This window comes from Trichosurus vulpecula, chromosome 2, assembly GCF_011100635.1.
Source record: "Trichosurus vulpecula isolate mTriVul1 chromosome 2, mTriVul1.pri, whole genome shotgun sequence".
NCBI lineage: Eukaryota > Metazoa > Chordata > Mammalia > Diprotodontia > Phalangeridae > Trichosurus > Trichosurus vulpecula.
Window position 1 is genome coordinate 352,181,435 of NC_050574.1, and position 18,718 is coordinate 352,200,152.

The 18,718-nt window shown below is 39.4% G+C and overlaps 1 protein-coding gene across 1 annotated transcript in view; it reads left to right on the plus strand.

Annotated features, from left to right (window-relative positions):
- GUCA1C (guanylate cyclase activator 1C) overlaps nt 1–17,786 on the plus strand; it is a 57,424-nt gene extending 39,638 nt beyond the window's left edge. The window contains exon 4 of the mRNA XM_036742837.1: nt 17,656–17,786. Coding sequence (XP_036598732.1) covers nt 17,656–17,786 — 131 coding nt within the window. The remainder of the gene's footprint in view (nt 1–17,655) is intronic.
- The last annotated feature ends 932 nt before the right edge of the window (nt 17,787–18,718 follow it).

Sequence of the window (18,718 nt, forward strand, 5' to 3'; positions counted from 1 at the left end):
TATTTTTATTAAACTAGACATTAAGGAGATTTGCCAAAATAAGCAAAAAAAAATCCTACTCTTCTCACCATTTTTTGGAAATTATAGTTATTTTTCATTAAAACATTATTTATAACATACAATGGATTTGTTATTTTTAATGCATTAATGAATAAATATTTTAAAATTTATCAGTTTTAATTTCTAATGCTATAAATATAGATAAATGTAACCCATATAAACAAAAGGTCTTTGGGGTGCTCACTAATTTTGAAAAGTGTAAGGATTTCCTGAGACCAGAAAGTTGGAGAACGTCTAGTGTAAAGATAGGTGCTAGAGTGGGAAGGCACAGAGTGTGTTCAGGAGAAAGAGTCCAATTTAACTGGAATATAGATTATGTGTATGGTAGGAGGAGTGGGGAGGAAGCCCTATATTTTCCCATTCTTGACAAGGGTAATGCCATTTTAGAATAAATTTGAGTTTTAGTGCAATGGGTATGCCATTTAATAGCATTTATTTTTAAAATTAATTTTTTATTAATAAAAATCTATTTCATCTTCCTCCCTCCACCCCACCCATTGGAGAGGAGAATAAAAGTGAAACCCATGTAACAAATAACAGTCAGGGAAAACAAATTGCCACATTTGTCCGTGTCCAAAAGAACACACGCGCACACACACGCACACACGTATGTGTGTGTGTGTCTTATTCTGTACTGAGTCCATCACCTTTCAATACCTAGCACAAAATAGGAATTAATAAATGCTAGTTGACTGTGAGGAAGTGGGCAGAATGTTTCATCATGAGTCTTCTAAATTCATGGTGGATCATCGTGTTGCTCTGAGTCAACTCAGTGGGTCCATGCTTTGGTTCCTCTAGGCACTTAGATGACATAGTGGACAAAGTACTCAGCTCGGAGTCAAGAAGGCCTAGTTTAAACTGGGCCTCAGATCTTTATTAGCCCTATAACCCTGGGCAAGTCAGCTAATCTGTCACAACCTCCCTTTTCTCCTCTATCAAATGAAAATAATACAAGTATGTGACCACAAGGTTGTTGTGAGGATCTATAGACTTTGCCAACCTATGTAAGTGTTTGGCTATTATTTTCTGTCATCTGCTATCCCAGCCTTTGTGCATGGATATTCAAAAGACAGAGTCCTCCCCATCTCAGACCCCTGAGGACAGTGGCAGCCTAGAAGATTAGAAGTCTCTCTCTGCTTCCTTGGAACACAATCAAACACCCTACTCCCCCCCCCCACAAGGACCAGTGACAGACCATTTGTAACTCATTTTAAATACCTGTGGGAAATGGCTGACATTCAGAAACCTATCAGCCTTGTAGAATTTCCCCTTCTCTAGGGGCCAACTCCTTGTTCTTTGAGAGACTCCATAATGCTACAAGGCCACTGTTGTGGGGGGTTGAGGTGGAAGAGATGCTCGACCATCACCAGTAAAAGGCTAATGAAGGGGTGCGGTAATTAGAAGAGCAGGTTTTCATTTTAACTCTTTGTGTTCATTAAGTGGATGCTAAGCTCCCATGTTCCTGTGCTCGGAACTGAAAGTCTGAAAGTTCTTGTAGCACTTCCTTTAATTTTCATCACCCTGGGAAAAGTATTGGCTTCCCTGCCTTAGTTGCATCTTTGTTAATGCCCCAAGAATTCCTGGCAAGATAAAGTGTAATGGGGTTTATATAGTTGAGATTATATTCAAACAATTAATAATCTTATGAGTTTGCAATCCAGACTTAATATAGTCTTTATTCAGCAATTGACTCTAGCTTCTGTAATAGAGCTTAGTCACTCATAAACACATGTATCTAGAAATATCTTTGAAAAATATACTTGTGGAAAGGAAATTCTAATCTTTTCTCCCTCAGGAGCTATATAACAACAGTACCTGCCCCACAGGATTGTTGTGAGGATCTATAGATCTTTGCCAACCTATATAAATGTTTGGTTATTATAGTCTTGTGCATAGACACCCAAAAGACAAAGTCTGTCTATACCTTTGTAGTTTTCAAACTAGAATCTATTTTCCAGTAAATTCTGCTAGTGAAATTGTACTCCATTAGGTCAGTATGTCCCTAGATCCCTAACACCTACCTATGAAATTCCTGTCCCCAAAAGCCACACAGAGGAAGAGCAAGAGAAGGCATGAAAACACGATGAACTACCATTTATCGTCCATAAGACCATTTGATTCCATTCAGATAAAGGCCAAAGCAATCATTAAATGAAGGGTAGTAAGTCATAATTCATAAATGTTCATGTCTGGTGTAAATATTTACCATGAAGAAACAAAGTAAATGCCATTGACCTATATGGAATGAGATCAGATGGACTGGTTGCACTTTGAAATTAAAGTGGTCAGTGATTTCCTAGTAAAGCCAAGAGCAACAGACCTAGAGTAGAACTGACAGTGTTGGATTTTCCCCTAGGGGGAAGGGGAAGAAGACCTGGATGTCAGTCAAGAATTACGACATTATTTCAGAGAGCTGGACCTGGAATCAGGAATACCTTGAGTTCAAATCCAGCTTCAAATATTTACCAGTCGTGTGACCCCGGGCATGTCACTTTATCTCTGCCTCAGTTTCCTCATCTCTAAAACAGGAATACTAATTATAACTCTGAACTCCCAGAGTTGTTGTAAGGATAAAATGAGATGATATTTGTAAAGCACTTTGAAAACATTAAAGTATTTTTTGCCAGCTATAAGTGCATAGGATCATAGGATTTAAACACAGAGCAGAATTTAGAGATCATCTAATACGATCTGCTCATTTTGCAGATGAAGGAACTATGGCCCAAAGGGGACAAAATGGCTTGCCTAAAGTCACCTAGGTAGTAATTGGAAAAATCTATGTTCTAGTCTTATATTCTTTCCACTTCATCATGCTCCCTTCCAGACTCAGCCTATTTAGCCCTGGAGAATGCATGCTAAACATAATGCAAATGAGTCATCTGATGCAATAGTCAAAGGAAATAGTTTATGAAGAATTGAAAGAAGCATTATAGAAAAGGTCACTGCATTACAGCAGTACACAGGGATTTCATGGTTGGTGGGCTGAAAGAAAGTAATCAAGAAATCTTCATTGGCAAATGCGGAAGATGACAGAAAGGAGTGAGGTTGTTTAATGCCTCTGGGGGAGCCAATGGTAAATGCTGAGACCTTAATACACTTATCTCTGATTTCTGACTTTTCAAGCCATAGAAACTATAGGTTTGAGAGGGAAATTTTAGTTTTCTATCAAATTTAGGTTTATTCTGCTACCTAGAAATTCAGAGGCACCTTCAAATTTACATCTTACCATCTCACATTTAAAACAGATTTTTAAACAATTTTATTAATATCTTTTGTTTTTATAGCATCATTTCCCACTTAGTACTTCCCTTCCCCTTCTCTCCTCTCAGAGAACCATTCCTTACAACAAAGGGGTTTTAAAAAGAGAAAAGAAAAAAAGGAGAAGAAAATTTGTCAAAGATGATTAACATATCAAAAAAATAACAAAAACTAATGTTGTGTATGCAATATTCCAAAGGAAATCTGACCTCTGCAAAAAAAAAAGGAGGATGTCTTCTCATATCCTGCTTTGTTTTTAAATAAGTACCTGCCGGCCTTTTGGACATCTTTCATTTCCATAAATATTTATTAATTTCTAAAAAGCCAATAATACTATATGTCTTAGGAAGACAATATTCCCAAAGGCACTGTAATGCTTGTGACTATGGGGAACTCCAAGCTAGATTGATTAGAGGCTCACAGAAATGGCAATAGGTATCCTGGGTATCCTGGCCATCAGATCAGAACACTGAACACTGAGGTCAGAGATATGAATTAGGAGAGTCTAAAAAGATACAGTTAGAGTTCAGAGACAAGAACAGATGCAACCACTCAATAAGGAGTTGTTTTTGTAACTAAAGTCGTCAAAGGTGGAGCCCTGCCTGAACAGGAAAACAGATGACAGTTACGGGCTTTTCCTTCCTTGAGCTATCTTGGTAGACAGTGAGTCAGGGGAGGAAGATTCATTAGGAAGGAAGGTGAGGACTAAGGAAAAGAAGGTGAAAATAACAATAAAAAGTAGTATTTGTATAAGCACTCAAGAAAGAAGTCAAGAAGAATAAGGAACATTGCGAAAAGCCGGAAGAGGATAGAAGAATTCTCCAAGGAAATAAGAATAAAAAAGTTATGAGACATGGCAGAAAGTAAGGTGAACTGGAAGGAAATCCAGAAAGATTTAATGCTGAAGCAAAATCAACCAGAGGCACTGAAAAATAAAAATTGAGAGAGGCCAACCTAGAGAAACAGAATAAATGAGATAATTGTGAAATTCCATAGCTTCTCACCTAAAAGTATCGGCAAACTATACTCCCCATGAACAAATTCAGAACCGGTCCCTGGAGTGATTTGAGGAAGAAGTGATAAATACTGTCTTCAGTGTGAAAGGCACAAAATACCCAAGGCTAGATGACATTTGGCTCAATATCTTCAGCCTGATAGCTCAGAACTACGCACAGGGCTCTAAATCACAAGTTCCATATTACAAACGACTGTTCCACAACAGAGTTGGAAAAGACTCAAGATGATAGTTTTCATGAAGATAGACTTAGGAGACCTTCAAACAATTCTCTTAAAACTCTTCAGCGTCCCTGCTAGAGAATATTAAGATGGATACCGGGGCATGTGTCAACAAGGAACCCCCTTAGCTTCCACTCAGGATATTTAATTGATGGGACAGGATTCTGGGTTTGACATTAGGAAGACCTGGATGAAACTGCCTGCTGCGTTTACCGGCTGTGTAATCCTTTCTCAAGCCACAGCATCTCTCAGCTCCAGTTTCCCTATGTATAAAATGGGGATAATAATATCCTCTGGTACCTATTTCACAAGGTTATTGTGAGGTTCAAATGAGATAATTATGTAAAATCTTTTGCATAGCTTAAAGGGATATATAAATATCATGTTAATTGGCATTATCACCATCACCATCTTCATCCAATCCCACCTAAAAGAAAAAAATGTTGGAAATATTAAAAAGCAATCCTCTTTTGTATTTGATTTTAAAAAAAGGTTTTTCACTTAATAGAATGTGTGAATCAGCAGACATTTGTTAAGAGCCTCCTGTGTTCAGGAAACTTTATCGGGTGCTAGGAGAAATACAATAGGGCCGCTAGATGGTGCAATGGGTAGAGTGCCAGGCCTGGAAGCAGGAAGACTCATCATTCTGAGTTCAAATCTGGCCTCAGAGACTTACTAGCTGTGTGACCCTGGACAAGTCACTTAACCCTGATTGCCTCAGTTTCCTCATCTGTAAAATGAGCTGGAGAAGGAAACGGCAAACCACTCCAGTATCTTTGCCAAGAAAACCCCAAATCGGGTCATGGAGAGTCAAACGTGACTGAAGATGACTGAACAATAACAAGGGAAAATGCAAAAGTTAGATAAGAAGTTTCCTGCCTTTATGGAGCTTACATTCTTAGTGAGAAGATAAGCCAATAAAGGTAAACTGTTATGTACAATAATACCTGATAAGCCCGTTTGAGAGGTTCAAAGCAAGGCACTATGAAAGGTCCAAGGTGAAGGATGAAGGAAGACTTCATGTAGGAGGCAGCGTTTGAGTTGGGCTTTAAAGGTTAGGTGGGAATTCAGCAGGGGGCAAAGGTCATTTCAGGCACTGGGAACAGCCTGATCAAAGGTAGGAAGGCAGGAAACCACAGAGCGTACATTGGGGCACCCTTTTTAAACATAAGGAGTTATCCAAGTTGGGCTTTAACGTGAAGTACATGAACGAATACTGAAAATGCATGTTGAAGAAAACTTCAATCCAACAAAGAAGAGAAAGTAGACCTCAGATCCACTTGGTTTATTCTTATTTTGAGGTCGGCTAGCTACTATCTAAATTGATCAAGAAGCAAGCAAAAAAATGTTTATTAAGCACCCACTATGTGCTAGGTACTGGGGATACTAGTACAAGAAAATAAAACAGCCCCTGCCCTCTCAAGGAGCTTACAACATACGCAAGTGTAAGTATATGCCAAAGTATATACCAAATAAACAGAAGGTTGTTAGGGAGAGAGGACACCAGCATTTAAGGGTGGGGAGGTGGGGTAAGTCAGGAAAGATTTCACATATAAGGCAGTATTTGAGCTGTATCTTGAAGGAGGTGGGGAGAAAGTGCATTATAGGCATGGGGGAGGCAGGGTGGCCAACGTAAAGGCATAGGTGGGGGGCCATGTAGGAGGAACGTAGAGAAGGCTAGTTTGGGGGGACCAAACAGTGTAGGAAGAGAAGTGAGGCTGGCAAGATGGTTTGGGAACAGTTTGTGAAGGACCCCAGAAGTCATAGCAGTTTATATCTTATCCAAAAGCAATAGTAAACCATAGAAGTTTATAGAATAGGGGAATGACATGGTCAGATCCCCACTTAAGTGAGATAATAGTAATAATAGTTATAAAGTGCTTAGCACAGCGCCTGGAACATAGTAGGTGCTTAATAAATAGTTCCTTCCTTCCTCCTTTTCTCCCTCCCATCTTCTCTCCCTTGTTTGTTCTCTTCTTCCTTCCCTTCCTCACTTCCTGCTTGCCTGCCTTCCTCTTAAGGAAAATTATTTTGGCAGCTGCGTGGAGGTCGGATTGGAATGGAGAGAGATGGAGAAAATTATTGAAATTGCCTAGGTGAGAGGTGATGAGGGCCTGAATTAAGGTGGTAGCTGTGTGAATAGGGAGGAGGTATCCAATGTAAGAGAAGCTGTAGAAGTAGAAAAGGAGAAAATTATGAACCTGGCTGACTGGAAGGATGGTGCCCTCAAGAGAGCAGGTGGGAAATTTAGAGACTCTTTAGTCCAAACTGCTCATTTTACAGATGAAAAAACCGAGGCCCAGAAGAGTTATGTGATTTGTCCAGGTGTAGTAAGTAGTAGTGCCAGGATTCAAACCCAAGTCCTTTTACTCCAAGTGCACATTTTGGAGGGCTTCAAAACTATAGCTAATTGGCAAGTGCGTGCAGGGATAATCTCAGTTGATGAAGTGTGTGTGTGTGTGTGTGTGTGTGTGTGTGTGTACGTGCACACGTGCACATGTGCACACGCACGAGTTGTTCATAGGTGTGCCCTGTTGGTGAAGAAGGAATTTTAAAAGACTGCGATGTCACCTGTGGGGACCTACTAGTGAAGAAATGGAGAGCACTGGAAGCTCTTCTGATGAGAGATCCTGGTCAGGGATTAAATGGGGACTCATTATTGATGGGGGCAGGGAAGATACTTTGTGATTAGTTCATGGAAGAAAGGAGGCTGGCTTTTGCAAGAGTAAGACCCTGTTATGGAGAATACAAAACGATGCTGAGTCTCCTTTAGCAAGAACTCCAGTGTTAGGGAGGGGTGGCATTTTTTACCTCTATTGACCTTTCGAGAACTTTCTTGATGTTATGATAAATCATTGTCCTTGGGAGATATCCCTTAACTGTACACCTAAGTTAGGTTAGGTTGGACCTGAGCTTATCAGGTCTCTTTCCCAACATCCTGACTGATGATATGGAGTCACCAAGTTTTCTATTAATGAAAACCTAAATTTCACTTACATTATACATTTTTAAGTAGAGCCTGTAGTGGTAGATGTTGCTTTTCTTTATTAGTGCCTATCTTTGCTAGTGCCAACCTCTCTTGGACAAGTCCACATAGAAGCATGCCTTTCCTCTACCAACAATAATCTCTGTGAAATCAGAGGTACTGTTTCAATCATTCTTGTTTCCCCATAATGCCTTGCACATGGTATGCACTTAATGAACACTTGTTGAATGAAAATCAGCAGAGTCCAGGGCCAAGTTTTCTGCTTTTTTTTTTAAAGAGGATATCTTAATAACTTGCCATTTCAGCCAAACAAATACAAAATATGTGTATAACAAACACATTTTTGTCTTTTTTCTATTTACCCCCATTCCATTTCATTCATTCCATGAATTCACTTTTGTCTATTTCTACATTCATGAGTTTTTTGAGTGCATCCTACTAGCTTCTCCTTTATTTATAAGTAATTGTTCATGTCCCTTTACAACCACATCCTATCCCTTTATACATGCCTTTTCACAGTCCATGGTCCATGTCGATAATGCATTTCCTCTGTACCTTCCTAGCTTAGAATCCCTAGCTTCCTTCAAGGCTTAATAATTGCCACAAGGCCTTTCCTGATTCTCTTCAGTTTCTAGCACTTTCCTTCCCTCCCCCCCAAAATTACTATCTGTGTATTTTATTATGATTTATCTGTATCCATATTTTCTTTTCCCAATAGAATGTAGGCTCCTTGAGGACAAGGGCTGTTCATTTTTTCTTTGTAGCCCCTAACATAGTAAGCCTTTAATAAATGCTAATTGAATTTAATTAAATTTGTATCTAGGGCTATTTGACAAGAATTGCCTTGAGGAATAGTAATAGGGTGTTGCAACAATCTGCTAGCAGCTGCTGTAGAGGTGTAAGACCCACCAACAACCAGCACACAGAACGCTACAAGCACAGGTTCTTTTGATCTGCTTTACTAAGGAAAGCAACATTAAGGGGTTAACAATCTTACTTTAATCCAACATACAAATATCATTCACTCAGCTCAGGGGAAAAACCAGCACCCAGCAAACACAAACAGAGCAAATAAATATGAATCAACAGACAGATTTCCGTCTGACAAAATCACAATATACAGTTACCGGAGAACCATCAACATCTGAGTTTTCTCCAAAGTCGGGGAGCTCATAATAACAGCTGGTCCAGAGTCATGTGCCACCCCTGCTGTGACTCAGATCTCCAAAGGAGAAAGCCAACCTCTGGGTTTATATATCTTGTTCAGGGTCAAAGGTGAGTCATACATGCTACTCACCCATGTGACCTAAAAGCGTCACAAAAATGCAACTTAAACCTATGTGGTCTAAAAGCCTTTCATGTCACAAACATGTCACTCAAACCCATGTAAACTAGGCTTTCCCTTGAGGCAAGGAGTTCATCAGGGACTCCTAATTTAATCAAGGAAACAAAGGCCAAACTCTTCAAGGGCACTTGGTTGAATAAGTGCTAAAAGCTCATCTTGATTGCCAATACATAGGGTTCATAAAATATAAGAAACAAAAGGAAACGCTCTTGAGGCTGGGTTGATTTATCAGTGGGTAAAATTTCCTCAGTGTCCCAGTTCAGTCATAGCTTTGTTTGTACCTGTCCTGAGGCATTTAGCATATTCTGCCTTGGTGGTTCACCAAGAATTCAGATCCTGCCTCAGATACTTCAGTCATTTATTCAGTCAATAAGCATTTATTAAGTACCTACTGTGTATCAGGCACTGTGCTAAGTGCTGGGGATACAAAGAAAAGCAAAAGATGGTTCCTGCTTTCAAGGAGCTTACAGTCTAATAGGGGAGACAACAAGCAAACAAGTACCTACAAACAAGCCATAGACAGGATAAATCAGAAATAATCACCAGAAGGAAAGTACAAGAATTAAGAGAGGTTGGGACAGGCTTCCTGTGGAAGATGGGGTTTTATCTGGGACTTGAAGGAAGCCAGTAAACAGAGATGAAACAGGAAAGCATTCCGGGCATGGGGGACAGCCAGAGAAAATGCCTAGAGCCTAGAGGTAGAATGTCTTGTTCATGGATCAGCAAGTAGGCAAGTGTCTCTACATCAATGAGCATATTGGGAGGAGGGATGCAAGGTGTAAGAAGGCCGAAAAGGCACGAGGAATCTAGTTTATGAAGGGCCTTGAATGCCAAACAGAGGATTTTGTATTTGATTCTAAGGTGATAGCCACTGGAATTTGTTGAATAGTATGGAGTGACATGGTCAGAGATGCACTTTAAGAAAATCACTTTGGTGAATAGATGAAAAAGATGGACTGGGGTGGGAAGAGACTTGTGACAGGCAGACCAATAAGCAGACTATAGCCATTGTCCAGGCATGAGATGATGAAGGCCTGCACCAGAGTGGTGGTAGTGTCTGAGGAGAGAAGGGGGCATATGTTAGAGTTATTGCAAAGGTAGAATTGACAGGTCTTGGCAACAGATTGGATGTGGAGGGTAAGACACAGTGAGGAGTCAAGAATGAGTCCTGGTTGTGAACCTGAGGAACTGGGAGAATGTTGGTGCCTTCTAGAGTAACAGGGAAGTTGAAAAGTTGGGGAAGGATTTAGGGGAAAAGAAAAGTATTTAGTTTTGGACATGCCGAGTTTAAGATGTCTACTGATACTGAGTGAAGGGAGCAGAACCAGGAGATCATTATACATGATTACAGACACATGGTATCTGTAAGGACTAACTTTGATAGACTTGGCTCCTCTCATCAACGCAAAGTCCAAAGACAGCTCCAAAAGACTAGTGATGGAAAAAGCTATGCATATCCAGAGAAAGAATTACAGAGTCTGAATGCAGATTGAGGCAAACTATTTGCTCCCTTTCTTTTCGTTCTTTTTTGGTTTTGTTTCTTCTTTCTTGTGATTCATTCCATTGGTTATAATTCTTCTGGACTATTATGTAAATAAGTTCAATGTGAAGGTATATGCAGAACCTGCATCGGTTTACATGCCATCTTGGGGTGGGGAGGGGGGAAGAGATGGAGGGAGAGAAAATTTGGACCCCCAAAACTTATGGAACTGAGTGTTGTAAACTAAAAATAAAAAATAAATGTATAATTAAAAAAAAGACGTCTACTGGATATCCAGTTTGAGATGTCTGATAAGCAGTTAGAGAGGTAAGAATGGAAGTCAGCAGAGAGGTGAGGGATAAGTAGATTTAAGAATCATCAACAGAGGGGGGATAATTGAATCTATGGGAGCTGATGAGATCACCAAGAGAAGTAGTATAGAGGGAGAAGAGAAGAAGGCCTAAAACAGAATGCTGAGGGACACCTGTAGTAAGAGGGCATGATCTGGATCCAGAAAAGGCGATTGAAAAAGAATAGTCAAATAGGTCGGCCAAAACCAAGAGAGTGGTATCCCCCAAACCCAGAGAGGTAAGAGTATCAAGAAGGGAGTGAGTAGTAGCATCAAAGGTCAAAGAGAGGTCAGGAAGGATGAGGATTGAGAATAGGCCACTGGATTTGGCAACTGAAAGATGATTGGTATCAAGAAAAATGGCGAAAAGAAGTAAGGAGGAAGGGGGAATAGTGCTTCCAGACTTCAAACTTTATTATAAAAAAAGCAGTCATCAAAACCACGTGGTACTGGTTAAAAAATAGAGAAATAGATGAATGGAACAAACCTGACAAGGAAGATTCAGAAACAATAGATCTCAATAACCCAGTGTTTGATAAAGTCAAAAACTTGTAACCTAGGGAAAACTCCCTATTTGATAAAAACTGCTATGAAAACTAGAAAGCAGCCTGGCAGAAGTTCAGCCTTAGACCAACACCTTTACCACACTCCAAAATACATTCCCAATGGATACATGACCTTAATATTAAAGATCACATTATAAAAGAATTAGAAGAGAAACAGATCATGTACCTCTCACAACTATCAATAAGAGATATATTCTTAATCAAATAAGAGATAGATTAGATTAGAGAGATTAGAAAAGGTAAAATAGATAACTTTGATAACTTGAAGATGAAAAGCTTCTGCATAGACAACATTAATGCATCTAGAATAAGAAGGAAAGTGGATGATATGTGTGATGGATACAGAGAAGCCTAGGGAGCTCTATATGAATTGAGGCAGAGTGAAGTAAGCAGAACCAATAAAACAATATACACAATAACTAGAACAATCTAAATGGGAAAAAGCTACATCAAAAAATCAAAAGTAAATGTAACAAAATTATAAAGATCAAGCAGGACATCAAGAAGACATCACTCAACCTACCTGTGGGTAAAGACTGGAAATCTTCAGTTGTTACATATTACACATATTTGCAGATTTTCTCACTTAATCAATTATGCTGATTTCTTCTTTAAAAAATAAACAAAAAACCCCACCACTGTTTGTAATATGGGATAGCTCTGGGAATGGGGAGAGGAAGGATACACAGAATACCATGGTGATGTAAGAAAAAGAAAACTTCAATAAAAATTATTTAAAAGAAAAAAGAGAGGGGGTGAAGCCAAGATGGCAGCTGGAAAGCAGGGACTTCCTTAAGCTCCCCCCACCACTCCCCCACCCAGGTCCCTCCAAACACCTATAAAAATGGCTCTGAACAAATTCTATTGCTGCAGAACCCACAAAATAGCAAAGGCAAGCAGGGCTCCAGCCCAGGACACCCTGGGAAGGTCACCGAGAAGGCTCTATCGCACAGAGCTGGGAGCGGAGTGGAGCAGAGCCCAGTGTGGGCCGTGCCAGGACCAACCAGACCAGGAGCCAGGTGGAACAGGCGTAGCATCCTGAATCAGTGAGTTGTAGCAGTTACCAGACTTCTCAACCTACAAAAGCCAGAGACAACAGAGAAGGTTAGTGGGAAAAGCTGCTGGGACAGAGTAAAAGGAGTTGGATGTTGGCCAATGCTCCGGGGGTGGCAGAGGTGGTGCAGCTCTGAGGCTGCTTCCAGAGCTACAGCTGCAGTTGGCCCACCTAGTGGGAGGAATTAAGTGGGAGATTAGAGCAGGAGTGCAAAGCCTGCTTTTCCCTGCCTGGATCTGGGCCTCAATCCTGGTTGGCGGTTCTTGGGGTAGGAGGAGTGCTGGTGTGACAGAGCTTGCTGTGTAGAAGTAGCTCTGAAAATAGCAGCACAGCCCCTCAAGCTTGGGACAAAGTGCTCTCTACAAGCAGTCATACCCTGACAAAAAGCTCAAGGGTCAAGTAGTTGACTGGGAACATGAACAGGCAGTGAAAACAGTCTCAGATTCAGACTCAGACTTTGGAATCTTTTTCTGGTGACAAAGAAGACCAAAATGTACAGCCAGAAGTCAACAAAGTCAAAGAGCCTACATCAAAAGCCTCCAAGAAAAACAGGAACTGGTCCCAGGCCGTGGAAGGGCTCAAAAAGGATTTGGAAAAGCAAGTCAGAGAAGTAGAGGAAAAATTGGGAAGAGAAATGAGTGTGATTCAAGGAAATAATGAAAAACAAGTCAATGACTTGCTAAAGGAGACCCAAAAAAATACTGAAAAATACACTGAAGAAAACACCACCTTAAAAAACAGACTAACTCAACTGGCAAAAGAGCTCCAAAAAGCCAATGAGGAGAAGAATGCCTTGAAAGGCAGAATTAGCCAAATGGAAAAGGAGGTCCAAAGACCACTGAAGAAAATACTACCTTAAAAATTAGATTGGAGCAAGTGGAAGCTAGTGACTTGATGAGAAATCAAGATGTTACAAAACAGAAGGAGTGAAAAAATGGAAGATAATGTGAAATATCTCATTGGAAAAACCACTGACCTGGAAAATAGATCCAGGAGAGATAATTTAAAAATTATTGGACTACCTGAAAGCCATGATCAAAAAAAGAGCCTAGACATCATCTTTCAAGAAATTATCAAGGAAAACTGCCCTGATATTCTAGAGCCAGAAGGTAAAATAGAAATTGAAAGAATCCACTGATCACCTCCTGAAAAAGATCCCAAAAAAGAAAGCTAGGAATATTGTCACCAAATTCCAGAGCTCCCAGATCAAGGAGAAAGTATTGCAAGCAGCCAGAAAGAAACAATTTGAGTTCTGTGGAAACACAATCAGAATAATACAAGATCTAGCAGCTTCGACATTAAGACATCGAAGGGCTTGGAATATGATATTCCAGAGGTCAGTGGAGCTAGGATTAAAACCAAGAATCACCTACCCAGCAAAGCAGAGTATCATGCTCCAAGGCAATATATAGATTTTCAATAAAATAGAGGACTTTCAAGCTTTCTCAGTGAAAAGACCAGAGCTGAATAGAAAATTTGACTTTCAAACACAAGAATCAAGAGAAGCCTGAAAAGGTAAACAGGAAAGAGAAATCATAAGGGACTTACTAAAGTTGAACTGTTTTGTTTACATTCCTACATGGAAAGATGATGTATATAATTCATGAGACCTCAGAATTAGGGTAGCTGAAGGGAGTATAAATACATACATATATATATATATATATATATATATATATATATATATAGATATAGATATAGATATAGATATATATACACATAGACAGAGGGCACAGGGTGAGTTGAATATGAAGGGATGATATCTAAAAAAATGAAATCAAATTAAGGAATGAGAGAGGAATATATTGAGAGAGGGAGAAAGGGAGAGATAGAATGGTGGTAAATTATCTCACATAAAAGTGGCAAGAGAAAGCAGTTCTTTTGAAAGGGAAGAGGGGGCAGTTGAGGGGGAATGAGTGACTCTTGCTCTCATTGGATTTGACTTGAGGAGGGAATAACATACACACTCAATTGGGTATCTTACCCCATAGAAAAGGAGGAAAGGGATAAAAAAGGGGGGATGATAGAAGGGAAGGCAGATGGGGGAGGAGGTAATCAAAAGCAAACACTTTCACAAAGGGACAGGGTAAAGGGAGAAAATTGAATAAAGGCAGACAGGAGAGGAGGGAGCAAAATATAGTTAGTCTTTCACAACATGAGTATTGTGGAAGGGTTTTGCATAATGATACACATGTGAACTATGTTGAATTGCTTGCCTTCATAGGGAGGGTGTGTGGGGAGGGAAGACGGAAGAGGGAAGAGAATTTGGAATTCAAAGTTTTAAAAGCAGATGTTAAAAAAAAAGTTGTTTTTGCATGCAACTAGAAAATAAGATACACAGGCAATGGGTTGTAGAAATTTATCGTGCCCTACAAGAAGGTAAGGGAAAAGGATATGGGGGCGGGGAGTGGGGTGACAGAAGGGAGGGCTGACTGGAGAATGGGGCAACCAGAATATATGCCATCTTGGAGTGGAGGAGAGGGTAGAAATGGGGAGAAAATTTGTAATTCGAAGTCTCATGGAAATCAATGCTGAAAACTAAAAATAGTAAATAAATAATAAAATACAAAATTTTTTTAAGAAAGAAGAGAAATCATTGGTAATTTTGGAGAATTTTTTCAGTTGAATGATGAGGTCAGAAGCCACATTGTAAAGACCTAAGAAGAGAATGAGAGAAGTGGAGGCACCTCTTGTGGACAACCTTCTCAAGTTTAGCCCAAGACTGCCTGTCTGTGACCCTCTCATCAGTTAAAGGGGATTATAACAGCACCTACCTCACAGGGGTGTTACAAAGATCAAATGAGATAACATATGTAAAATGCATCACAAAATTTAAAGAACTGTTTGTTAATTATTATTTTAGCATGTCTTACACTCCCCTCTAAACCGAAAAGTCCTTTGAGAGCAGAGACTATGTCTTACATTTCTTTTTTTAATCCAGAACCTTGCATAGTGCCTTGAACATAATAGAGCCTCAATAAATTTTCACTGACTGAATGAATGAATTGGTCTGACAGCTCCACAGATTCAGAAGCCTTCATTATTGTGCTGTCTCCCTCTCCCTTCCCCTTAAATGGATATTTAAAGAGGTAAAAGAAATCCATTGCAAGTTCATTTTTCAAGCAGAATGTGCCATTCAGGGCCAGCCTTCCAGATATTGGCAGAATAACCAGGCCCCTAAGTAGTGTCATTTAATATCTACCCTCCCCTACAGCCTATGGTTTGTCAAGGACACTGCTCTTCCTCATTAAAATTCCCACCATTGGAGTCACTAATGGGTTAGATTACAAAGGCCCTGGAGCCCTGAGGGGATGATATTAAGCAGGAAGGCAGTTTTCTAGTGGGGAAGAAAGCCTGCCAGCCACATGATCAGAGTAAAAGGGGTTTGTATTATATCCCTGGACCAGTAAGGGTAGTCCTCAAGTAATGAAGCATGGGAATGGAAATGAAAAAGAAGAGAATATTATGGACCAATAAATATTTAATGAATATTTAGCTAACTTTCCAATTCTGCCTAGGGCTGGTCTTGGTACCATATTTAAAAGAAAGAGGACATTAAATCATTCTTACAAACAGGATTTATCAGGAAACTAGCATCATAAAGTACCGCACTTGTATTTAAAATGACGTAGGTTCAAATAATACCTCTGACTAGCTCCGTGATACTGGGTCAATCTCATTACTCCTCTGAGTTTATACATTTGTCAAATGATTAATCTCATTACAGCCTCACCTGGTTGTATGTAAGGCTAATATTAAATAATCTATGTAACGTGTAACCTTAATGTCAGCTATTATTGACTTCCCTTGACCCTGATGATCAAAATTACTCATATCTTCATCAAGAATTGGTCACATCTTCAAATACACTCACATTCCTCTGGGACTTTAGAGTTTAAAAAGTACTTTTCTATGCCTGGTACATGGTAAGCCCTTAATAAATGCTTCTTGGCTTGACTTTTCTCACAACAACTGTATGAGGTAGGTCATGAAGACATTAAAATCCACATTTGATAGGTGAGGAGTTTAGAGAGTTTAAACCTAAGTTTAAGTCGAAGATTTGCCCAAAGTCACACAGCTAGTAGGTATTACAGTAGGCACTAGATGACCCCCACTCTAAATTTGTGATCCTATGATTTGAGCCTGAATGATTTCAGATCCAAGATTGGAGATCATAAGATGATAGAATTAGAACAATATGGGACCTTATAGATCATCCAAGCCAATCTCATTTTACAGATGAGAAAACTGAGACCCAGAGAGATTCAATGATTTTTCTCATAGTTTAACAGGTATAATAGTTAACATTATAAAAAAAAATTTAAGGTTGTCAAAGTGCTTTAAAACACATAATTTCACTTGGTGTTCTCATCATCCCTGTGTAATAGATGTTATCATTAACCTCACTTTATATATGAGGAAACTGAGGCTGAGAGAAGTTGGAACTTCCCCTTGGTCATCATAGACATGCACAGACCACAGTCCTCAGAGGAAGGACCAGTGCTAATACTTGCTCCAGGATGGGTCAGAACATTATGCATACCTAATTAATGTCAGAGGCAGGATATGATATCCAGGTTCTTCCTGGCTCTAAGCCCAACACTTTTTTCTGTTCCACCTGTCAGCAGATATCAGAGAGTATGGCAGGCAGACTCTGTAAGAAATGTAGTTTAAGAACATAAATTGCCCTGTCTTGAGGAAAACATAATTTCTAGCTGACTAAAAAAGGTTAAATTGATCATCAAAACAATCAACCCTACCCCTGCCTGCAACATTTCTTGAGTATCTTTGTATGCCAGGCATTGAGCAAGAAGGGAAGTGTTTTATACCCTAAACATCCAGCACAGTGCCTTAATGAGTTAATAATTAATAAGTCCTTCAGTAAGTACTTAATAAATACTAGTTGGGGGTGGGGGGAAGGGAGAGATGGGGAGAAAATTTGGAATTGAAAATCTTGTGGAAGTGAATGTTGAAAACTAAAAATAAATAAATTACTAAAAATAAATAAATAAATGCTTGTTGGCTGACGAGTTAATTGGCTGAGGACTTACAGTCTAGTTAGAGAACCAAGATGCAGAGATTAAAAACAACATGTTAATAAAAATATTCAAAGTACTAACTAATAAAAATGGCTTCTTCATTGTAATAAAAAATTTATATGAAAATAACTGTCCATTGAAGAGGGAATGGCTGAACAAACTGTGTTACAAAAATGTAATGAAATATTATCAAACTAGAAAAGATTTTAGGGACTAAGAGTGATACCAATAATAAATGATTCATTATTTTCTCTAACTGCTCATATATTTATTATATTCCAGGAGAGCTGACTTTAGAGGAATTCATCAGTGGCTTAGAAAAAGACCCAAATCTTTTGGAGATGATTACCAAGAGTTTTGACCTCTCCCATGTGCTGAAAGTAATTCAGAGTAAGAGGAAGCAAGACACCTGAGATAAAACTTGCCTTAGACCATGGCCAAGGACAAGGGCTTTCAAGACAATGGGAAACTTCAGCTATGGAGACTTTATTTTGCCCAAATGTCTTTCAGTGAACACTATATCTCCCGTAGTAAGAACGAATCCTTCTCTTGTGTATAATATTGTTGGGTGCAGATGTAACATTCTTGAATCAGACTAATAAATAAAACTAAGATACTCAACCCTGAGGAAACTTCCATAAAGTTATGAGGCAGATATACTGCTGTCATTCTGTTTAAATATTGGTTGTTCTGTCCTGCAGACTATAATGTGGTAATAAAGTTGATGGATAGATTTCTGGATCCCATCACTTAAGGACAGAACGCTTGTTTGCATTAACATGCTTGCACCAACTAATCACATCTTTTTTGTTTTTTAGAATAAAATAACTTTATAAAGTAATGTAAATGGAGAGGAGTAGGTTCTATACACACACTTATTTTTTTTTTTGCTTTTGAACATCTGTTTTTAAAACTTTGAGTTCCAAATTCTCTCCCTTCTTCCCTTCCCACCCACCCTCCCTAAGAAGTAAAGCAATTCAACATAGGCCACATGTGTATCATTATGTATAACCCTTCCACAACACTCATGTTGTGAAAGACTAACTATATCTTGCTCCTTCCCAACCCATCCCCCTTTATTGAATTTTCTCCCTTGAACTTGTCCCCTTTCAAAAGCGTTTGTTTTGATTACCTCCACCCCCATCTGCCCTCCCCTCCATCATCCCCCCTTTTTTAATCTTCTTCCCTCTTCTTTCCTGTGGGGTAAGATACCCAACTGAGTATGTATGGTATTCCCCCTCAGGCCAAATCTGATGAGAGCAAGGTTCACTCATTCCCCCCTCACCTGCCCTCTCCCCTCCTCCCACAGAACTGCTTCCTCTTGCCACCTTTATGCGAGATAATC